At 40.2% G+C, this 24,725-nt stretch overlaps 1 protein-coding gene across 6 annotated transcripts in view; it reads left to right on the plus strand.

The window, feature by feature from the left end:
- The window catches only part of EPS15 (epidermal growth factor receptor pathway substrate 15), a 67,896-nt gene that overhangs the window by 5,543 nt on the left and 37,628 nt on the right, over nucleotides 1-24,725 (plus strand). For 4 of the 6 annotated variants that reach the window (XM_085067606.1, XM_085067609.1, XM_085067610.1 and 1 more), the window contains exon 4: nucleotides 22,567-22,608. In XM_085067606.1, coding sequence (XP_084923732.1) covers nucleotides 22,567-22,608 — 42 coding nt within the window. Of the gene's footprint in view, nucleotides 1-15,160; nucleotides 15,250-15,418; nucleotides 15,587-22,566; nucleotides 22,609-24,725 lie in introns of those variants that run through there. The other 2 variants (XM_085067607.1, XM_085067608.1) reach the window with 2 other exon arrangements.

Below are 24,725 nucleotides of genomic sequence, written 5' to 3' on the forward strand. Positions count from 1 at the left end.
TCTTATCATCCTCTGGGCAGAATGTATTTAAAATTTAATGCAGAAGTCCCTGCTATTTTCTCAACCGCAAATAAGTGATTCCTGCTTTAGCCTCCACAGAGACTTTGAAAAGATACAGAGGAATGCTGCTCAACTGGAATGTTTCCTTCATTGCAGCTGTGGTATGCAGCCCACTGGTACAAAAAGGCAAATAAGCACAATCTCTTTTTCTCAAAGCTTTCTCACCATCACCTTTTTTCATGGTGTTTAGCCTATTAATATGTTTCATAAGGTTACTTGCTCTTTGTTGTCAGTTTTGCAGGAATGCAATACCTCCATCATCATCTTCTCACAAAATTTAGACTTATTTGATATGTAGCAAATCTAGCAAGGGAAAAGGTAAGAACTCAATTAATATTTAAGAGTATTGTCACTAATCATAAGGATTATATGCTGTGTTTATTTTCAGATAAGGAGTGTTTATTTTTTTAATACACCATATTTATTTGTTATTAATAGATACAGCAGTATCAAAGGTAGTATTTAAAACTAGTGTATATACATACAAGTAGGTTCCAAAATATATTCATATTATTAGGCTGTTATGAACAGTATCTATGCTCTCTGGTACAAAGTCATATTAAAATCTGGAGGAAAATTTTTTCCCCTCACCTTTTTTTTTTCTGTCTTGTTTTGTCCAGGTAAATAACAAGCATCTGACTATGGTAATTTTTATGGTATTAAGTAGGAAATCTAAGGTGATGAAAGGAAGGGTAAAAGGAAAGTCAAGGAGACATACAGCTGAGCAATCCATCGTAAAGCACAAGTACAACGTGTGCCTTTATTGCTCATTTAATTTCCATAACCAAAAGTATTACAGGGGTATCTGTTAAAACTAAGTTTCCATTGTGCCAGTTTAGAATCAATTTTTGTCTCCTCTACATTTTCTTCTGGAATTTAGGGTAAAATAATTTTTCTTTAGGTCTAGCATCACTCCCAGGGATTTGTATGTAGGAGGAATCCATGTACAGTATTAACCCTCATTTAATACTGACCTGATTTTCGGATGCCAAAAAGATTTTTCTTTAGGGTTGCTGTTTCTTGTGTAAGAATGAGAGACAAAAGTAGCAAGGTTAATCCTACCAAAAATTGGAGAAGGTTTTTTATTCTTACCTGAGAATGAAAAAATCCTTTATTGTGCCTACTTAAAGGATTTTCTTCCTCCTTGTTCTGATGAAAGCGAAAATGCATTTTTTTTTCATCCTACTCAACTCTCTCTCTCTGTTCTGTGAGAAATGGAAAAAGAAGGGGAAAACTAATCTAGTAGAAGAAAAATAAGTAGCCACCAGAATAGGCAGAATAAACCCAGATTGCTCCCCAAAAATCATGATCTGCACTTGGACCAGGATTTAGAAAGCAGATGGGTGCTTTGCTACTGTGTTAGTTCTCAGGAGCTGTCAGGAGAACATTCCATTTATGTATGAACTTGCAGACTCGTACAGAGTGCGGCTACGTCTGATTTCCAGATGAAGTGAGACTTCAGTTCACAGCAGCACCTCCTGCAGCTCCATCAGGTTGATACCAGCAGGAAGAAAACCCAGGTTCAAGGATCAGGGAAAGCCCTCACACACCCTGCCTAGGTTTCCAGGCTTGGTAGTATGAAGACAAAAGCCTGGGACGACTTATTGGGTACATTAAGCTGCTGTCTAGACTAAAACAACACTCACAAAAATTAACTCCAGTTCAGGTGACTTCTGAACTGTAAATCCTTGGAAGTTTGGGAAGTACACCTGGTCAGTCTCACTACATTTTCCACTCCTGCCATTTTCCATACCTACTAGCTATTGCCAGTGCTGGAGACAGGATATTGGGCTGTTCAGACATTTCTTCTGAGCCATTACTGCTATTTTCATATGATGTTCTTATTTTCATTAAGGGACTTGTTTTCACTAAGGGACTCTATAACTATTATTTCAAGGTTTGGGGTTGCTGGTTTGTTGTCTTTTTTCAGTAAAAGAGTGGGACTTCTGCAGGATCTTTAATGATATCATAGCCTAATTTTACATTTTAATATTCAGACCTTACTTTGACCCTTCTCTAACATGAATATTTTTGCTGATTTTTGCTGAAGCTGAAATTGCTGAGAACTGTTGAAATACACCCAGATGTCATGGACTGAAACAAAGGAAATCCTACTCAGCTTGTAGGCAGCAGCACACACAGGGCAGCTCTGTTACTCACTTTGTAAGCCAAGAAAATCCAGGCCTTGTTGCATCTGTTTGCTTCCAAGTTTCAAAAGTTCAGCCTGTGAACTTCCCAGTGCCCTGACAAACTATTGCAGCAGTAACTGCAACATAACTTCTAAGAAAATCCTACAATAACATTAATATTAAAATCTCTAAATGCTGCTGGAGTTAGCCAAATTCTCTGGACAACTGACAAAATGGAGAGTTATATCATTTGCTTTCCATTGCCCAAGAGAATTAGTTTTCGAAAATAAGCTTGTAAGGAATGTACTTACAAGGAAGTCTAACAATAAAAGTAGTCTGCAGTGTACAGGGAAACTTTGATTTTCATGGCATAAGCTGAGGTTGGTGATGTTTGGGACATTGTAGTTTTCTACAGTGGTGTGTTTACTTTAGCTATACACAATAAATAGTTTGTTCTAATTTACTGGTCAAATGTGCAATACAGTTTGTAGGTTAGCAGCCTTAAGCCTTTGGAAATAAGTTACCAGCAAAGCAAAGCATGACTTTAGTTGGGCTTTTCCAGTTCAGGCCAAACAGCCCAACGTCGTTCATACTTCTGTGTTCCTTTGGTGTTGATGTAGTTACATGTACATAATCAAGAGCAAAATTTATCACATTGACTTAGAGATTAAAGCATGTAACTACCCAGTTAAACTCTGCTATTCATAATGCATAAGCAAAAGAGGAGGATCTGAGTGTATCATTAGCATTACACTTTCTGGTTTATGTTTCTAGTCTGACAAATAGAGGACAGATAGAGCTCTTCTCAATATAGCAAAACCAGTAGCAAATGAGCTGTTGTCTTATTTGTTTTTCAGATTTTGGCTTACATATCTGTCAATTTTAGACAAAACAAAATCCTACACACAGTTCTCCCTGATCCAGCTGTCACTTACACACTGATAACATTAACCCATCTGTCTGTAGAATATTACATCTATTTGGCTTTACACTTTTGAATGGGAATTTAATCTGCTAAATATCAGCAGTGATGTCTTGCATTTAATTGCTACAGTGCCTGCATTAAATTTACTCATTGCATTGAATTTCTAAAACACAGAGGTGACAATTTTCTTTTTCTTGCAGGTGGTGGACCAATCTTATACCCTTTGTCTTTACTGTGGAGTTAACTTACAATTTCTTTGTGTTTGTGAGCTTGAATCTTCCTCACCCACAAACCCTTAACTGTAGTGCTGTAGTACTTTAAACATTTCAGGGGATAATCAGTGTGGTGTCAGCTGGTGCAGTGTGAAGCATAGGTAATACTCTGCAGTGTGACTGATCTCAGTGGTGCTTGGCTGACTGAAATGATGGCTGTCATTTCTGTTCCCAGCAGCAGCATGGGCATATTCTGTACTGTGAGTGCTCAGACTGTGTAATTACTTTTTGGAAATGTTCAGGTTTTTTCATGCACAGAGAAACTCTGCCGTATGCAATCTGCTGTTGTCTGGGTTTTTTGAATGTATTTAATAATCCTGTGGCAGGATTCCTGATGCTAAGAAATTCAGACACCTAGATACAGAGTTTGGGGAGATGGACTGATTATTAGACATATATATGTACATAGACGTGTGTGTGTGTGCCCTCAGGGAAAAAATCCAGATGGAAAAAAATGGCCTTTATGGGAAAATCAAAACAAATGGTAGCTTTAAATCAGGTTTGCTTTACAGGGAAGGCATTGCCCAAGGCATATTAATGCCTGCAGGAACAATGCCTGCACTTAGGCTATGGACCAAGGGTTGGGCAGGGAGTTCTGTGGAAAGGCTAGAAAGTATTACAAGCTGGGGAGAACTCTCTGGTACCATATATCAGAGTGTTTAAATGGGAAATCAATAGACTTCATATTCCATGCATTTTAAATTATTTATTTGTGCTTAAGCCCTGCCAACCAAAGCATGAGTTAAAAAGGAATTTTGGTTTCTGAACCTCCAGGGTGCATATTTTCAACCTTTTCTTTGCAACCTTGAAGGCCAGAAAGTTCCTATGTTTTGCTGTTTTCTTGTTGCTTTTTTTTTCTTTTTTTTTTTTTTTTAATTAAAGCTCAAATAACCCATGCAAGCTCTTAACTCCAGAGTATGGAGCTTTATTAGAAGAAAACTGAAACGAGAGATTGGAAAATGTTGGCAACTGGTAAAACTGAATTTGTTTTCTAGAGCATGCCATATTTGAAAAGAATAAGTAGACAGGCAGAAAATGAGAAAGGATCATCTTCCAAGCAGATAGACCATGTTTATCTAAAGTGGGACAAGGAAAACTTTTATCCCACATAACTTTTACTTTTGGATGGCATTTGAATTGGCCTTGAGTGTTTGGCAGCTCATCTGTTGAGCCATCTGTTTCAGATTATGCATGCTCGGAGGGCACATTGCACCCAGACTTACAATTCCTCTGAACACAAGAAATTTGAATTGGATTTGCAGTTTAGTGATCAGTAAGCATGGATGTGCATGTACATGTGCATGACACAACTAAATAAACTTTGTTTATTTGGGACAAATTGAAGCATTCATACAGCTGGAGAAAGCTGAGGGAGGTTAGAAGGGGAAAGCCTTAGGCCTTGTTCACTGGTCTGTGCCCCCTGTCAGTGCTCAGGCAGGGCAAAACAAGAAAAAAAAAATACCCAAGGCCCAGGAAATTTCTCTTCTAGACTGAAAAGTTCTGAATGAACTAAGAGGTAATATACTACCCAGTTTTACAACTCCTTTAAAAAGTGTCTTAAAGGGATTGTAGGGAAGAGAAACTGCAATTTGGCTCCCTCTGTTAATGAATCATCTCCAGTCCCATCACAGTGCCAGAGATGAACTGGGTAGTGAATCACAAAGCTATAACCAATACTCTGAGAGTCTTTGTTATGCCTAAGTACATCATAGCCAGGAAAGAGGTTTTGATCCATAAACTTTAATGGTGCATTATGTGAGGGTTATATTATTTATGGCATACTAGTAGCACTTATCTTTTTCATGTTATCTCCTTTGAACATACTTTTTTTTTTTTAAGAATATACTGCTTGTTCCACCCCTCCCTTTTCCTTCCTTTCCCCAGAATGCTGACTCAATTCCTTTTACTCTTTCAGTCAGCTTGCAATTTTAGCCATTTCCTTGTCCAGTTTTCAGGGGAACACTTTACTTCCCTCTCATGAGCACTGTGCAGATCTCTTGTGGCTGTTGAATCTCATGCTGGCTGGAGATGGAGGAGATTTCTCTGCAAGCAGTAGCTACTGACACAAGACCATCTGCTCTTCATGAAAATTTCTGAACCCATGGGCTTGGGTAGCAGTTGTGCAGCTATGTATGAGAAGAAAATTTGGCTCACATAATACAGTGATTGAAGGAATGGTAAATCTAGAACCAGACAAGAGATTTGAGGGATAAATGCAATTTTGTCCCAGATTCTCTTTCTAGATAATGATATTTCTTTTTTACAGGTTTTCACGTTAACCGAACCCCCAGACTGCATTATTAGCAAAGTTTGAGTCCTTTGGTGGTGAGGATCAGACTTTAGGATAGTTTGTAATGAATTGTGAACAGAACATTGACCAAATGTAGATATATTGTATTGTTCAGGCAGATCTTTTCCAATGTGCATAGAGAGTTAATCTAATGTCATTAATTATGACATTAGATTGAGTTTGCAAATATTTCTTCTTGCTTCAAGTAGCACACATAGCTCATTTAATCAAATAACTGCATATGTGCAATTAAATGTGCAACATCTAAAATTTTAGGAGTTTTACTTTTTGTAATATATTTAATCTGCTCATCTGATCAAAAATAGATCTTCATATTACATTGCTTATTCAAGTATTAAATTCTATTACTTTTTAAATTAGTAATCCCAAAAGAGCTACAGGAATTGATGAATATTATTCCATCAGTTTAAAAAAATTGAGTTACCTGAAAGAAAAAGAAGTCTAATTAAAATATTGCCTTGTTGAACCTTCTTAGTAGAATAAGTGCTTTCCTCATATGAGAAATTTATGAAGTTATTGCAAAGCTGTAAGAGCAGGGATCAGAACTGCAGATATGTATAAAAGTCAGCTGTAGGGTAATGGTAAAGGGAGACAGAAACAGATTCTGTGCTGGTTTTAGAATCTGCCAAGGACATAGGTGCTATATTTTGGGCAAGAGAACTCTTTTAGCCTGGTGCCATCTGGCTGGCTTTCATCTGTGCCAGTTGTTGTACAGGCCAAGCTGCCTGTCCTGCCTCTACCACATGTCTTGAAGGGGGAATTAGATTAAAAATTCTGTCATTTCCAGTAGCCTTATTGGAAATATATATATGAAGTGGCTTAGAAATCCAAGGAACAATCTAAGCTTCTGTCAGAGCCTTTGATCAGAAGTTTCCTCATCCATGTCCTGAAGCAATCCTTAGATACTTTGCCCCTTTCAAGCCTCACTGAAATTCCTGGCTGTAGGATCTGCTTCAATTTGTTGTCCAATGCACATGATAAGTACAGTTAAAACACACATAAAACCTCCACACCCAAGGTCTTCTGTTTCATTCTTTTAATTAGTAACTATATAGCTGTATTTATAAACACAACAATAGAGGTTTTCTTCACCTGATCCCTAAAAGGTACCTGCATGATTTGTATTTTTGGGCTGGCAGTTGTTCTATCTAGCTAATGGATTTGTTCTGCAGTCCTGTGTAGGAGACCCACAGCTAATTTTTAGCCTGGGATTTATTCCCTGCTTAGAAGAATTGGAGTTGAGCTAAATTAAGTAACTCATCTATATATTCATTTTACAGTTAAATAAATAGCTCTACTGATGATTTTGTAGTATTTTTTTCTCATGCTCACCTGTATATATGTAATTTACCATCATTAATGCTATCAAAAGGAAAGGAGAGAGAAATTAATTAAATAATTTTGTGGAGATATTTCTGTAAGGAAAATCATTACAATAAACTTGACTTAAACAGGAACAAATTATGTGTCTTCACTAAACATAAAGAGAATGACAATCAAGAATGTTTCAGTTTTAGATGCAATTTGAATGTCTTTTGAATCATGGAGATACTTTCAGGAGGAATACATCTTCTCTTTCTGTAAAACTAATCCAGCTATCTGACCTCATCTACCTCATATGGCTTCTGCCTCTGTTTTACACCTAAAACCTTGATACTTTTCTCCTTTGGAATTCAGTGTTCTTTTTTTGTTCTTTGTTCTCAGTTTTATACCTCATATCTATTTGTCTTGTGAGCACTTTGGGGGGCATTGTTCTTCTGGAGAAGGTCAAATTTGTTTGCCACTGGACTGATTCAACAAATTCAGTTGATATGGGGATCTGAAAAATTGGTGGTTTGATACTTGTGCATCATCATCAACAATTTTGGTAATCTGATGTAGATATTTATATAGAAATATACTTTATATAGAAAGATACATTGTGCGATTGCTTCTCATATTTTGTGAATATCATTTAAATTAGTATTACCAATAACAGTGGAAGTTAACAGAGTCTTTCGGGTTCTGCAGTGCATTTTTAAGACCAGAATATATATAAATGGAATTTTATTTGTAAAGAGAGCAAGTTTGATTGAAAAACTGTTGTAAAGCTTGTTAATCCATGATGTATTTTTCAAAGTCATAGTGATGATTATACTGGAATTATTTACCACAGCTGCTTTAAATGCTACTAAAACTCATTTAAAGAAATGTTTTTTCATGAATGGTCACCAGACTTTCACAGCTGTAGCTGCTGCATAGCTATATCTGTTTATAGCTCTATCAGCTTCACCTGTTCAACAGGTGAAATATCTTTTATTGCAGATAACAGGACAGGAACATAAGGTGACACAGAGGTAAGCAAATCCTTGTCAGCTGATGGAGTTCAAATTCCATTAATGCTCTTTTGCATCTGATAAGTCACCTGCACACCTTAACAATTCCATTGAGGCTGAGTCACTGCTGCATTACTTCTGCAACTTAATCTTTAAAAAAACCCAAACAAAATCAACCAGCCAAACAAACCAGTAAACAAATCAGTCATTAAAAAAATAACTTGTTTATATTTAAGGATATTTCTTGTTTTAATTGCATTGTGTGTGCAATCAAATGAGAACATATTTTGAATTGCAAGCTATTTACTGCTCTTGTACTTCACAGCAATAAGAGAATATTCAGTCTTTAATGATATTTATTGTATGTGTTTAAAACATTTTTCATGAAGGCAAATATATTGGTACTATCTCATCAGTCAAATTACATTCTGTCATTGATAGTACCAACCTGATGTAGAAGAATGGAAAAATATAATTACATGTCAATTACTCAGGAGTCAAAAAACCAAAGAGACGTTTTAAGGGAACATCCCTTAGCCTTTCATGTTGACACCAGTGGGATTATGTGTTTTGCACTTAAAGGAACATTTTGCCTGCTGATGTTGTGCAATAGTTGGCCAAGTAACAGAACACATTCCACTCCCTGCTACAGGGCTGTAAATAAAAAAAAAATCCCACATGGTTGTTTCTCATTTATGGACATACAACAGGATTGTGCTTCTGAGAAGGGAAAGTGCAGCAGAAAGAGCATCTGTGGAGATTCCTACAGACTCCCACCAAATTTCTTCTGCAGAAAGAGCACTGCAATTTGGTATTTGATAGCTTTCACAAAGTGCAACCTGCAGGCTACCTTACAGCTCTCAGCACTGATACAGATGTAGACAAGTAATGATTTGCTCTTGCTTCTAACTGTATTTGTCAATAATTTGTGATCTTTTCCATAGCAGCAAAACCAAAGTTTTAAATGTCACTTGATCAAGGTTAGCTGAAATGGTGGAATCATCTCTGTCCTTATCTACTCTGAGGGCTAAATCATTAACACCTTTTCAAATATGATGGATTTTCCACTATTGTTGAGGCTTTTGACTCATCTCCTCACTGGACCTTTGGCACTCACTACCATAAGCCAGCTGAGATCTCTGTTCTTTCACTGCAGCTCCCATATGTGAGAGACTTCGTTACTGAAACCAAGTGGAACGTGATTTACATTTAGGAAAAGTTTTAACTACCAGTGTAAAATTAAACATAAATAATTGTGTTGTCCTGAATAAGGATGAATTTAAAAAGTGGTTTAAATGGTGGTACCTGAATTGCTCAGCTTGAAGAGTGAGTTGTGGTAGTCAGTTACTGTGATTTGTGAAAGGTATTCCATGTCTTATGACCACTGTTACTGCCTCAGTGTTTTTTTCCTTTTAATACTTTCTGAAATATATTGGTGTTGTTATGATTCTAATCAAGACTAGATGAAAATGAAAGAAAGTGGAGAAGGTAAGAATATATAAGAAGATGAAAATAATTGGGAGGACAAGTAAGGAAATCTCAAGAAGAAGCATTTGCTAGTATCAAGAGTTACAGCAATGCCATAAAAATGGCCTCATGCCAGAAGAAATCGTAAGTTTGTCACAAAGACAAACCATTTAATGAGAAGAAAAAATACCAAATGCTCTTTTTTCTAATTACTTCATGTATCTTATTATTCTGAAATTAATTAATAATCTTTGTGAAAGGCAGAGTGAACTAATTCTAGGTTAGGAGAATGGTGGGAATTCACTGTGTAGATTATATTTTTTAATATTTTCTGTTTTCTTAAAACATAATAATCTTTTGCTTCAGAAAGGTGAGCAATGTGTTCTCTGGATTCATAGTATAAACAGCATGCCTAAGGAAACAGGGAGCAGAAGAAACTTGGTAAAAGCTTTTCTGCCTGCTTCTTTGTAAACAGATTAGTTTTCAGTCCTCATTTTGGTTTAATATACACTACACACTCCAGTATTGATGTGTTTAATTTATAATGAAGACTGATGCTGTTTCAGCAGCGGTATTGCTTGTTCTATTTCTGTCAGAGCATGTATTAAGCTGTTCAAGGAACAGTGAAATCTCCAACTGCTACATTAGCTGGACATGTCAAATTAATGCCTATTGAAGATTTTTCTGGGTTTCAAAAATAGTCTTGCATGAAAAATGTCACTCTGTTGTCTGTCATCTAGCTAATTATCTAGAGGTCAAGTTGACCTCTTGTATATATCTACATTTTCTCTTATTCTTTTGCAACAGGAGGTGTAGTATTAGGTGTAGCCCTAATATAAATTTGTTTGAGAAAATATGCTTACAGTCCTAATGAAAAGATAAATTGTGCATGTTTTCAAATAGCATAAATAGGTCTGTACTGCTGCATTTTGGATTTGCCAACTCTTCCATTAAATATGATTGAAGAGATTCACTCAAACCCTATTCAGGTTATTTTCAATTTTAACATTCTTTTAATAAAAATTCAAGATTGCTCTTTCTAATTACTACAGTTCAAAAATAATTATAGCTTTTGGGATTATACTTGCAATATAGATGACATCATTGTACAAAAACAAAGAGATGTAATTATTCCATACTGTACTCTCTTTCTGCCAGATGAAGAAGTTAAATTCAGATATATTCAAATATTTCTTAACATCTCAACAGAAATCACTTTAAAGATGAAGGAATATGCAAAGTTACTTTAATATCCTAGTTTGTGTTTCTTTAATACTGCTACAGTTTTGTATAAATTTGGTCATCCCACAACCCACTTTGAAATACTTTCAAAGCTGCTATAACTTTAAAAGTCTGCAAACCCCCTTAAGCCAAAAGCACAGCACAAGATGAATTAATAGATAATTCCCATGCAGTTTTCATAATGATCAATGCACATACTCTAGTAACTAGACATCCTCCTAGAAGATACACTGTAAGACTCACAGATGACATGTTTTATGCAAAAGAAACCCATAAATTAACAGATCTCTATGGAAGGTCTGATAGAGTCAGTCCAGATGATTGTGGTGTTCTCTCTTGTGGCCTTAAAACATAGCAGCCTATCTGTAACCCTTTGTCTAGAAAACTTGCAGCTGCATAAAGTGTAAAGAGCACACAAAGCATATCCTGGGGTGTATTTCTAGAGAAAGGCATGCCTGCAGTTGTGACTTCCTAAACCAGCTTGTGTCACTAGTCCTGGAAAGTACTCTGAGATTTCAGATAAAAGGTCCTCTCAGTCCAAAGGTTGTCAAAGTTTGTATGGTGATCTTCCTTATTTCTCGGGAGGGATCTCTCAGTAACCTACGTGTGGGAACTGCTGTTCTGTATCAGGAGCATGGCTGTTGTTTGGCTCTCTGAAACCTGTGCAATGTAAGACAGTTTCAGTTTGCCTGTCGGCAGGTTCCCTTGCACTGTATTCTTTGATCATACAACAGGGATTATTTTTTGACCAGGATTTTGTGTGTTGATGCATATGGTTCCTTTTGTTCTGTAAAACTCAAAGTGTTTAATCCTCTGACCTTTAGGTCCTTGATCCCGTATATGCAGTGCTGGAGCTACTGCTCTGCTTTGCACTGCAATTCCAGAGAGCTGGGTACCTCATTTCATACTCAGGAATGCAGGAGGCAGGAGTGAGTCATTCCTCTGTCAGCCTCCGGAGTGCTCATGGGCTGTAGTAACCTTTCCTAGAACGAGCAGAACAAGTCATATTAAATGCCTGTGTGCTGTTTTGGGCTTCCTGTGTGCTGATCCACGGGGCAAACAAAGCTCTAAGAAAGGAAGGGGTGGACACATTAAGGTATTATTTCCAGGGAGACCAGTGGATAGATTAAAATGTTACCAGCTTTTCTAACAAACATATTTGGTGATTGTAAGAGATTGATAGAACACAGAGGTTGATAGTGTTTGACTCGGACTGGAGTAGGGTGTTTCTATGCTATCTTGCTGCGGCACATTTTCAAATTCCAGTCAGCTGTACCAGAGCAAGTCACTTTATACTCTTACACAATGTCTTAGAGTGGAGATTGGCACCAAAGTGGTTGTGCTGCTGCTGTGCTTGCTGCACTGCTGCAAGCCCCAGCCTTCACTGGCCAGTTGGCTAGTTTTGATTTGTTAGCAGTCCCTTGTTTATACAGTGTAGACATAACCTTGTGCATTGTACTTTTAAAGAAACAAAAAAGAACACTGAGATCTGGTACCTATTTGTCAAAGTGCCAGTACTTAGAATCACAGAAAATCCTATTATACTTACAAATAAAAGCATGCTAATGCTGTTTTCCATGTTCTCTGGGTATCAAGTGTACTGTAATAGAGGATCTTACGACAAAAACATCAACATAAAGCAGTTATTACAGAGCAGATTACAGATAAACACATTTCCTGCAGGAGAATTCATGTTGAATGTGAAAAATATAAAATGAAGCTGTTGGTTTAAATTCTTGCAGTTCATTGACCTTTTGACTTTCTTATGTTCTTAACAAGCTTTCCCGAAAACCCAGTACAGAATCCCACTACTCCTTACACAATTCACAGAAGATATTGCAAAAGGTCAAGATTCACAGGGTCAGCAAAGGGAGAGGCAGAAGAATGGGGTTCCCACTGAGGAGCCAGTAAGAAGAGAGGTATGTTTAGAAAGTCCCCCAGTTGCAGGTTTCAGGAGCTCTTCCACCCTTGGTAAGCCCTGGTGAGCTGCTCATGGCTAAGCCAAGAAGGTCATTGAAGGGCATTGTTTTGCAAACCTGCCAACGGTTTGGGGTAAATTTTAGTAGCTGTAATTTTTCTCTTGACAGAAAGAAAGTACGAAGTCCAGTTTTATGATCCAGTGTCAGGTGATGACATTTTAATTCCAGCTGAGAAGCAGAGAGCTGTTTTCTTCTGGGAGCTGTCATTCTAGATTCGTGAAAATCTGCAGTACAATCATTCACCATCAGCAGGCTGACAAGTGCTGCTGTAATTGTTATAGAGATGTCTGAGGCTCTGAGCTGGTTGTTTTAACTCAGCTGGTTAAGGAGGCATCCAGGACAATTTGTCTGTGAGCTGCACAGAATGATCAACAACAGCAAAGATCTACGTGACCACACTAATTCAGCGTTGATTGTTTGGAACTCATTATTATTTTAATTTGTAGAGGCCACAGTGGTTACCTTGAGTGATTCTTGCCCTCTGACTGTGGACACAGTGGTCATGCCTGATGACTGGGAGTGTGCACAGCCAGGGTGAAGGTACATAACCACGTACCTGGCACTGCCTGCTTGTTCCTGAGCTGCAAGTGCAGCGTGGAGTCTGCATCAGCAGCTTCAGATGGGAAGGCTCTCTGGATGCAGACTGCTGTGCACTTCAGATTGAGGGAGCAAAATGGGAGGGGTTGTTGTGTTTATCTTCTAAGCCAAAGGCTTTGGGAAGGTCAGCCCTGAGGAGCAGTTATTCAGCTGGAGCAGACCTCCCTCCTGGACAAGTGTTCTGCTCAGAGGGGACCTGGGGCTTTTAATTGTGCTCTGGGTAACACAGCTCTGCTGGTTGACCTGCACAAGTCTCTTGACTCAACACCCTTATTCCAGAACCTCACTGCAGCTGTGGGTCTCATCCTGGATCTCATGGGAAATATTTGATGCAACTCCCAGGAGAAAAAGGGAACAGCAGCAAGAGCACTGCTGAGCCAGATAGCCTGCCCACAAAATCCTGCTCACAGCAGCTCTCAGCATCAAGCCTCTAACTCCAGAGCCAGGTCCCAGGTCCCTGTTTTGCATTTTCCTTCTATTTGCAGTGAGAACACATCAGCCTGGGTGTAACCTCTCTCCTGAGAGGCCAGCAGTCCCTGCCAAGCTGCAGCAAGACTGAGAGATGAAGGAAACAACTGACAGAGCAAAGGGCACCCACATGAGCTCACAGCAGCTGACAGAAGCCCAGGCCCTCCAAATGCCTACTGAGGGGCTCCCTCCCAAAAATACTGCTGTCCCCAGGAGACACAGCTGTAGTTTTACAATCTTCCAGTTTAATTTCCAGGTATTAATTATTCTGGAATACTATTCCAATTTTAAACAAAGAAGAAAAAAAATCAATGTAGAAATAGAAAGTGTGTGTTATTTTCCAGGGATTTTGCTTATGAGAGAAGTGTGAGGTGGAGAAGAGATGTGACAGTGAGTATGTGAATGGTGTGAATATTTTTATATCTATTCTGTTTGCTTTTTATATTCTTCCCCTCCATACCTTTTTCTTGCTGAAAAAAAATGGCTGAGAAACAGGTTGGTAAAGCAGAGCTTCTATAAAACCTTTATTAAGGAATAGGTGGGAAGGAGGAATCCCACGTTTCATGACAGATGATGAGCACTAGCAGCTCAGGATGACTGCCAGCTGAGGAATGACAGGATGCAGAGGTGGGGCATGAGCATACAACTGAGCTGAGGTGGACAAAAACAATGCAGAGGGGTAGAGAATTACCAACAAAGAAAGAAAACAAAGCATGTTGGGAAAGCTTTCCAGTAATCAAGTATGACTTCAGCTAATTTCCTCTTATTGGTCTGAATGCATATTTCAAGTTTAAATGTGTGCCTAATCCACCTTGGGGTAAAGTATAAAAATAGGAACGTTTTCCCTCCGCCCTTGGTGACTGATGTATGCTGAGGCAGTGTAGAGCTCAGAGTAGGAGTTGAGATAAGCCAGTGGGAAGAGGTGAGCAGGTACAGGAGGAGCAGGAGAATGAGCGATGACATGAGTATTGCTTTCATCCAGTCCATACACAATTGTTTCCCGTGGGTTTGGAGAATGTGATGCAGTTTATTCCCCACTCCAGCTTGCTCCTTAGTCCCTTGCTGCCTGTGATGTCTCACAGTTTCTCCTTCATAAGGGTAGCTCATACCTTTCTTCTGGTTACCCTCCTTCAGAAGAGCCACTGTTCCCCTGAGTACAAACAGACAGACAGAAGGACGGGTACTGCCATGAGTTGTCTGGGCAGGCATCTAATTTCCTGTGAGTGGAGGGAAGCAGGAGGCTGAGCCCAGGGCTGCTCCCCACTGCTGTGGAGCCAGGAGAGGATGTGTCAGGTCAGGACATCCTGCTGTGCTCGTGTGCTGCTTCCTCCTGGGCCTTGTGCCCAATTTTGCTGCAACCGAGCCCAGACGTAGTTCATCTGCTGTTTTGGGACTTCCCCCACTTGTGTCATGACTAGACTGGAGACCTGCAACTGTTCACCATGCTGGAAGCATCTCCAGCAGAAGCAGGGCCAACAGGGCAGGTGAGGGAGAGGCCAAGAGCCGGCAGTGGGGGATGTTGACCACCGTCTCAGGCCGAGTACTCCGGCTCCGGGTTTTCGCTGCAGCTTCCTCGGGCGGGCTCCGGCTCCGGCGCTGGAGTTCCGCGCCCGGTTTTGCGCGCGGCCGCGCTGCCGTGTGGCGGCGGGGGAGGCTCCGGCTCCGTCCGGCGGGCGGGCGCGGATCCGGTGCCGGGATTTGCCCGGGGCCGGCTGGGGAAGTTGCCGAAGTTGTGCGGCGAGTGGCGGGGCCCGGCGCGTCCTTCCTGCGGCCCGGCCGGGGGGATGGAACAGCATGGCCGCGCGCCTCTCCCTGGCACAGGTACGGCGGGGCTGCGCGCCCGCCCGCGGATAAGGGGCCGCCATCGCCCGCTCCCGCCGCCGACACGGCCGGGCGCCGCGGGGCTGCCCGGGGGGCCCGCGCTTTGTGCGGCCGCCGCCGCCCCGCAGCGCTGCCCCGCCGCTGTCAGGTGGCGGCGGGGCGGGGGTGTGTCCGCGGCTGCGGGAGGCAGGGAAGGAGGGAGAACGGCGGCGAGGGGCGGCGGGTGGGCAGCCCCGAGCCGCGACCCGAGGGTGCTACGTGCGGGGAACGGGGTCCCGGCCGGCCGCAGGTGCCTGTGCCCGGGCTGGCGAGAGCCGGCCGGGGAGCGGCCCTGGGCGGGCGGGGCTGCGCCGGCGGCGGTCGCTGTCCGCCTTTTGTCTGTGCAGGACTCGGGGCGCCGGGCTGGAGCCCAGCGAGCCCCGTCCCGTGGGCGCTGAGGGCGGGCGGTGCGCTCGGGCAGCGTTCGCGGAGGGGCTGAAAGGCGATAGCGCGGGTTAAGGTGTCCGTGCCCCGTGCCAGCCCCGGCTGCCCTCCCGGCACCCAGGGGTTCTCGGGGCAGCGCGGCCGTGGGCAGGTGAGCCTGGCAGGGACAGCCCAGTTCCTTGTTCTAACAGAAACCTGTCTCCGCGGATACCTTGGTTTTGGCCCCGCGGTGTGGGAGCACTGTTGTCACCCGCTGCCCATACAGGTGTCCCACAGTGAAGAAATGTGCACTGATAGCCCTAAAACTTGGAGACTCCTGGCACTGTGTGGTCTCGCTTCACCTCAGTCCTTGTTGCTCACATTTTTTCCTGACGGTAATGGAATCACTTCACGCAGGTTATTTTATACCGTTAGGATCATGTCTTATTCCCTAGGGCTGCGATAGATAATGAGCTGCACTTTTCGATACTTTTTAATTTCATGTAGCAGTGACATGAGAAATTTTCATTGCTACCTGACATAAGGCTGAGGTGGGCCTATTGGTGCACCCTCCTGCCTTAGAATGCTTCACTCTGGTAGCCAGTTGTGACATTTACAGAAATTAAAGCTGGTAAATAAGCTTAACGAATTGCTTAAGCACATGGAAGTAAACTTAAAAAGCTGGCAGCAAGGCTGCTCAATTTGCAGTTATTTACATTGTTCACTTTTGATAGTATTATCAGCCATTCAGGGAAAGAAAGAATACCTCAGTGAAAAAGTGAACAAGTATGTGGAGAAAACAAATGTGTCTTTAGGAGTCTAAAGGTATGGAGTTATGAAGTATGGTACTTTTTCTGAAAGCTCGCTCTATATTGAAATTGCTACATTAGCCTTGCCTGAGTCTCTTTTTCAACAGTCTTCAAGCAAACAAACTTTAAAACATGTGCTTTCTGAAGGGAAAGAAGTTTTCATAGAGCTGTTTTGACTCTTGATTTGGGGAGAGGAGTGGGTTGTCAGCTCTGGTGTGTTCTACAGCAAGACATTATTGCTTACAGGCTACGTAATCCTTTCATTGTAGAATTTATTTACTTTTTTGGTCACATGGATGGGGGACTAAATACAAATGTGATAATGTTGACAGAAGCAGAAAAATCGCCAGTATCCTTAAAACCATTGTGGCTGCAGCTTACATCAGTGGTTAAACTGAGGGAGCTATTTCTGTGTGTTGACCATTTGTGCGGGGATTTCTTTTTTTGGCTTGTTTGTTTTTTCTTCTTGTGTTGCACAAGAATCATCTCAGAAAGTCAAGCAAGCCTGAAGATAAGTCTTTTTTCAGTGTAGGTTCTAGCATGTGGACCTTTAGGGTTATAAAAAGTCCTAAAGTATCTGCAAGTGGTGAAGTGTTCAGAATCTGTTGAAGAGCATGAGGAAGTGAAAATGAGAGCTGGGGGTGGGGAGTGCAGTGGTGGCTGCACTGAGATCAGTTACTTTAGCAGCATTAAAGGTGTGCAGATCAGTTCGATCTGCTCTGGGTCACATGCAGAGAGCAAGAGGCACATGAACCTGCGCTCAAACTCACTGTTAGGTCCGATTTTCTGTTCCCTTTCCTGTGTTTGGTTTCACAGTACTTTAGCACGGCTGGGGCGTTGGGTATTTCCAAGTGAGATGAGGGTATTTTCAGATTGCTTTGCAGCTGCACTGTCTGAGAGGGCTGCACATCCTTTATTTGAATATCAAAGCTGTAATTTCAGTAATTTGAAACTTTTTTGGTGCTAGTTGTATTCTCTTGACTGATTAGTAAAAGTACTTCAGGACTGTGTAGCTGTAGTGAACTTTATTACACCAAGTATGCTTGAACAAGGGTTGCAAACTGAAGGTGATTATCTCCCCCTCCTCTCTCCCTCCAGTAGTAGTCTGAAGTATCTTTTATCTCCCCATTTTGAATCCATTCTGCAACATCTTGTTGCCACTTGCGTTTGCTCGGTGAGTTTTATGGTCTGAGCATGACTGTGAATTTAATGTGGAACTTCTAAGGGAACTTCTACCACGGGAGTGTTTTGTTGTGGTTGCCTTCAGTTTGGAAACAAGCAAACAACAGCAGTGAGAAGGAACTGTCCGATCTCACAGATTGTCGGAAAAGTCAAATTAAGCTATAACCCATATTAAATTAAGCTATATTTTCTGACCTTTTAGGAATGGTTGCTTATCTGACCTATTTCATATGGGGAATTTAGGGAGGAAGAATAGAAAACGGAAGGTGTGGAAAATGGGTGTTGGGAATGGGGAAGAGGTGTTTCTTGAAAGGTGGACTAATGCAGACATTCAGTAACTTCTTGTTGCTCTTGAAAATTGAACTTATTTATTCTGAAAAACTGGCTGTGATTGAAGGGGAAGCCCACAGTTGAGGGAAGCACTATAAAGAAATATTCTGGAGGAGAAGGAAGATAACTTTGTGTTTTTCTTCCTGATGAAATGCTTTTTGAGAGAAATGTGGTAGTTGTCTTGAAGTAGTTACAAACCGCTTTGGTGAACAAGATGAAATAATGTAATATCAATTTGCATCCTATTTAGCTGCAAGTCTCATTTTAGATTTGAGTGTTGTGTCACAGAGTTGAGAATGCTGTGCTGTGTTGTTGAAGGGAAACATGGAGTATTACACTGAGGCTGAGCTGGATGAATTCCTGTCTCGTGCACACATTGCCAGGATTAATGTCTTGTTACTGGAATACACAGAATCCAAACACTTGCAATATGAATGATACTCTCATATGTACGTGTTATGTATAATGAAGAGCCACAGATTTTGAGGTCTCTGTGGTAAACTTCTGATTTCTTTTTTTTTTTTTTAAGGGATCAGCAAAATGTTCAAATTAAGATCATAGTTTGTTATTTTTAGTGGAATGAGGAAGCTGTTGTTCCTCTTTCTGTCCTCCAGATGAAGAAACCAGAGTGTGCATGTGTGTGTTTTAACCTGCATGTAGAGGAGGCTGACTGCTCCTAAAGCAGATAGAACCTAATTTTTTTGATTGGTATTGCATCCACCATGTTAGAGAGAAGCTGCTTTCAAAAAGGCAGTGGAGCTACTCTTTCATGTTGCACAGGCTTTGTTCAGTACTGATTAGAAGATGGTGGAGATCTTCTGTAGTAATTTGAAAATTAAATGGAACCATCTAATTATGCAGTGACAGACATCTCTGCAGAGAGAAGACAGCAGTTCTTGTGCCTGCTTCAGCTGTTCAATGGGAAAGAAAGTGCTCAATTTTGAAGTACTTGGTAATAATTGTATAGAAATTTATAGTAAATACTTCCTTTGCTTTTGTTATTGCTGTAGGAGATGTTCTTGGTTATGTAATTGAAAGTGGTAGAAAGCTTTGCCATGAAACACTTCAGATAAGACAATAAAACAATAGAGAACAAAGAGAGAAGTTAATTATTGTTTTGAAGTGGCATTGTAAGGAAACCAGCTTGCCTTGAACTTACCTGCATTTTGGCTGGCTGACTACGTGAAGAACATTTAAGGCCAGATTGTGCCTTTTGGAAACTCTTAAAATAAGTCCTAGAGCTTTGTGTTTTGGATTTTAGTCAGGACAGAATAGCTTGTTTCTCCCATGCTGTCTCATTGGGGTTGGAGGGGGAAATTACTTTTGGTTTTCTCAATAGACAGCTTTTGTTTGTTTGTTTCTAAGCCTTTTTGGAAGGAAGGTTGTGGCTGGATGGGGTGGACAGACTGGTAATAGTATCTTATTTTGCCTAAGTGGGAATGTGCCAGTGGCATGAAAACATGGGGATTGATTGACAACACAAGATGAAAAAGCTGGGTGTCCCTGGAGGTGTTTTTTATTTCCTAGGCTAGCATTCTAAAGTTCATTGGTTTGTATCAAAGGTTGTAATTACTACAACACATATTACCCTTGTGAAGTGATCAACTTTGGAATGGAGCCATAATAATGTCTTTCTATTTTTGTACGCTGTGGAATCTGACCTTTTCTCCCACCCTCCTTTTTGCATTTAAAACAAGTTGAATTTACTCTGCAAATGGTTGTTACAAATCCCATAAAAAGAATTTTGCCAGGTAAATTCTACAGCAGCACTTGGAAAGGTGTTGAGCTGTATTTTTCTTCTTATTCCAGAAGAATATCTTCGATTCTGTTTTCATCTGTTGATTTGTTGTGGGGTATACTTTGAAGGAAAAACAAGTCTATTACTAGTAAAATAGGCTGTGAAGCTTTTTTACTACTGTTATTCTATTCACAGGAAATTCCAGTTCCTGCAGTGATACTGATGTTAAAATGAATATTGGAAACACTAATGAAATAAATAAGAATTATTGGCTTGTACCCCTAAGTACTGAATGAAAAGATTGTTTTGCACTTGGTGTTTCCATTGCAGGACTTCAACACGATGTTTCCTGGCCAAGAGTGACAATGATCAGTTTGGCTGTGATAAAGAAACATTTGGCTGAACAAAGGGTGATATTGGGCAAGAGGGATGATGCATGGGAATTGATGGTTCCAGCGGATGCTCTGGCCAGCTCTCTTCTACATTTCTGCTCACAGCTTTAATTTTGTCTTGTGCTTAGACTTTTACATTCTAATGAAGTAACACTTAGTAAATCAAATACTTGAATATTTAGGAGAACTACCCCTCTAGGTTGCTGTGCAAAGTGTAGCTGATGGGGTAAATAAAGCATGTGAGGTTTAGGTAGGAAAATCCAGCATGCTGTGGAGTGCTGGAAAACAATTGAAAGTTGTTTGTTGTATTGGTGTTGTGGTAGTCTGAGGGCTGGCAAAACCTGAATATATTTTGTCAGGCTATTTTAAGGGATGTGTAACTGCATGCTTAGTTGATGGCTGAAATAATGAAAGTCTTTGGGTACCAGAGCAAAGTCAGAGCAAGGTTAAGCTATAAAAATCGAAGTATTGCAGTGAATACCAATGATGGTTTCCCAGCATATGTAATTTTTCATGTCTGGCTATGGGAGAGGTATTTCCCACCCACACCCCAACAATCAAATAAAACCTTTCCAGTTGTGTGTTCCTGTTGTTGTGCCCTCCCCCCAAAACCCAAAAAACCCATAACAAGCAACACAAAACCCACAAAAATCCCACAAAACCTCACGAAAAACAAAAACTCAACTAGAAAATCAGAAACTGAGTCTCTGGCACAGTGTACTTGCTGAATAAGCTCTGAATGGAAGCTCTCCTCTTATTTCTAGCTGTACTGTATAATTTGCCTTTTAGGACATTCTGGTGATGCTGCACACTTTCTGTAATTAGATAAGATCCCACTAAACTAATTTCTCCCAAACGTCTTCTCTCAATATTTTCTGATAATCTGTGAATGGAGTATGCAGCCAAAAGAGCAGCTGTATTAGCTGCTGCTGTAGGAACATGGAAGTGGTTTTATTTAAGCTGTCACCATTTATACAACCTGTAGTAAAGGTTTTTACAAGTTTGTGATTGACAACATATACAATACTGTTGGTTTCCATACTTCCATTTGAACTTCTAAATTTTAAATCCAGAGAAGCTGCTTTATTGGATTCTGTTTGTACAAAGGTCTGCAGATCCTGGGGTCTAAGATCACATTCCTCTTAAGGGGGAGATCTCTGGTTTTGGATGATATTTGAAGTTACATGCTCTGCGCTTTTTTACCAAGTATTGTGTAATTAGCTTCTATTATGCTCAGCTGTTCCCACGGGGTTTGTGAGGGCAACACACTGAATTCTGGGGTTATTCTCTGAATAAATGGCTTTAGTTTAGGCAACATGCACTTCATGGAAACAATGTCTGATTTTGTGCCTGTTTTTACATTGGGGAAGAGAGGTAACCCTAACATTTCATTTCTGTTTTGCAAGGGTATTTAGTGCAGGCCAAGAGATTAGGTTTTGCATTGTTTCAGGTCTTAGATTTTTTTAGAGTTTCTAAGAATTATTTAAAAAAAAAGGAAGAACTTTTTCCAAAGAAGCTGTTTTATCCTTTTCCACTTAACTTTAGGTGAGCCCTGAATGTCTGGTAGATGGCAGTGGAATGAAAGCAGAAGTTATCCCCAACAAGGGTTCAAGTTCCAAACCCCAAAGTTAGAATATTACTCTATTTTAATGTCGTACTGTCGCTGTAGCTTTAGATGTGAATCCAGGGATTAATTTGGGTAATAGAAAATTTTACAGACTGGTTGCATATGGCACTAAATTCTAAAGAATGATGCAGTGGATAGTGAAATAAAATTGCATTGCTTTGTACTCTAATATTAGAGAGCACTTCCTAGCCTGAGTTTCAGGTTTCTGCTTTTGCCCATAGGCCATGTTGCCTAAGAGTTCCTGTTTCACACAGCCTCACCTGGTGACCTGGCTGAGGGAAATCTGATCTGGGATGGTGTCAATGACTGCAAAACAAGAAGTCAGTCTTCTAAAAGTTACAGCACCAAGAGATGTCATAGTCCTCATCTTTGTACAGAATAAATCCTTAATGCTTCTTTGAAGACCAGTGGAGAGTGCTTTACATCTTTATTTGTCCATGGAGAGGGGAATTGAAATATGGATCTTCAGGGCTAATTTTGTCCCTCTCTCTCTTTTACAGCTATCGAGTGCAAATCCTGTGTATGAGAAATTCTATCGACAGGTATGTATGTTCTGAAAGAACAGACCTCATTTTGATTTTGAAGAATTGATATTCTTTTGCTGTGGACTCAGCCTGGCCAGTAGTGTGTAAACAATAAAAGTTTAAAAAAATTATAGTGCTTTAAAGTGTATTTTTATAGTAGCTAGCACTTAGGGCTGAGCTGTATTGGTATAAATTTAATATTGATTCTAAGGTGACCTTTATTTTCTAGAGAGCTGCCAGGTATGTATGACATTCATCGCTTCAGAGTTCTAACAGATTGTGAGGTCTTGGAATGGAGTAAATTCTTTAAAAATGCTGTATTGATATGTTCTTTGTTGCTTTTTACAAGTGAAGATTAATTTCTTGCCTTTGTAGCTCCGTTATATACTGAGCTTTGTAGCTCAGTATCTTGCCTTTGTAGCTCATCATGTAAGCCTTGTGTCTCTCTCATATCTCATGTTGAATATCCCCAGAGTTGATTACAGGATGTTGTAAGGAGTAAAATTTGGGTAGAAGGCCACTGAATGCAAATAGAATGCCTGTAGCTCTTGCAGCTTCACTCAACAGATGTAAATCTTTTGACTTTATTGTGTAAAAACAACAAAAAATACAAGAATATAACTTATTTATCACTTGTCTTCTATATTTTGCCCCAGCTATACTAAGGTGTCTTAATTCCTATAAATACAACTTTAAAAAAAACCAACAACTGTTTCACCTGTTCTATAATGGTAGTATTTTCTGTCACATACGTGTGTGTGTATGTGTGTATGTACAATAATGTACTTTATTGTGCAAATGTAATGTAAAAACTTTCAAGGACATTAAACTACATGACTGTATAAAACAATTTAAAATAATTCTGTTTTGTAATAGACCTGAAGAGTAATTGATAAACCCTGTAAGAAAACAACCTTATAGGAAGGATTCTTTTCCTTTGTGCAGCTGGTAATGCCCCTGTCTGTCCTAAAACAGGTTACAGTGTATATGACCTCCTTATTTAGGAGCTTCTTTTGTGTGTCAGTATCAGAATGTAAACTTACCTGCTGGGGAAGAGACAAGACGATGATTTCTATGCATGCTCTATTTTTGGGTTGTGCTTAGAGGATTAGTCCCATTTTCAAGTGCAAAAAACTCAACTCAATGCCTGATGCCTGAAAAGTCTGAGCTTTCCATTGTACTTTAGTAAGGATTTTCTCCACTACAGGACAGCAGCAGATTTGAAATTTCTAAAAAGAAGAGTTAGTTTACCTTGATCTAAGTTCAGATGTCTCCTGGTGGCTGAAGGAGATAGTATCACCCTCACAAAGTTTTCCTTCAGATGGACAAATCCACTGCATTTTTATCTCTAGGCATTGGATTAAAAACCTTAGGAGAGTCCCTTATCATAAGGTGGCATTACAAGGGCACAAGAAAAAGCTGGGAACTGATTGTTCTCCACACTGTGTTTCCTAGCTCAGTCCTTCTGACTCTCACTGTCATCTACCACCTTTGCCATGCCTGTCTGTCTCTTCCTCCCGACTGCAGGTGCTTAACCACTGAAGTGTGGAGCAAAAACTCCAATAAAGGAGCTGAATTAAAACACAAGTGTGATCCTGGTTCCCAAGTCAATGTCTTCCATTTGTTGGAAAACATATCCTAGTGAAACTGGAGCACTATTTGTTGTCCAGTGGTTTCAGTAGTGTACAGGAGCAGGGATTCCTTAAACATGATGTTGCTGTTTGGGAAGTGGTGCCAATGGATTTGTTTTCCAGAGGATTACTTTTCTGACTTGCTCAGATGAACTCTTTGCTGCAAACATTTTTCCTAAAGAGGAACTTTCAAACGTGTCTAAAGACTTTCAGTTCCACTGGGGAACTTTTCCCTTCCATTCCTTAGATAAGGAGATGTCAACTTACAGAACAGAAATGTTAGAAAGACCGTTTTGTCTTGTGGTGCTGGTGGAGCATGTTTTTAAATGAATAAATTCACCTGAAACAGCTCTGATGCTGAGTACACTTCCAGTTCTATCACAAACTTAAAGGAATTCATGTGGCCTAAGGTGTGCTGTGAAATGGGTGTAAATCCTGAGCTTTGTACTTAGAAAGAGATTGGAATCAGCCTTTGAATAGAGACTCTTTTCTTTCAGATAAATA

Source organism: Lichenostomus cassidix, chromosome 8 (genome assembly GCF_008360975.1).
Source record: "Lichenostomus cassidix isolate B80296 chromosome 8, HeHo_3.0, whole genome shotgun sequence".
Classification (NCBI taxonomy): domain Eukaryota; kingdom Metazoa; phylum Chordata; class Aves; order Passeriformes; family Meliphagidae; genus Lichenostomus; species Lichenostomus cassidix.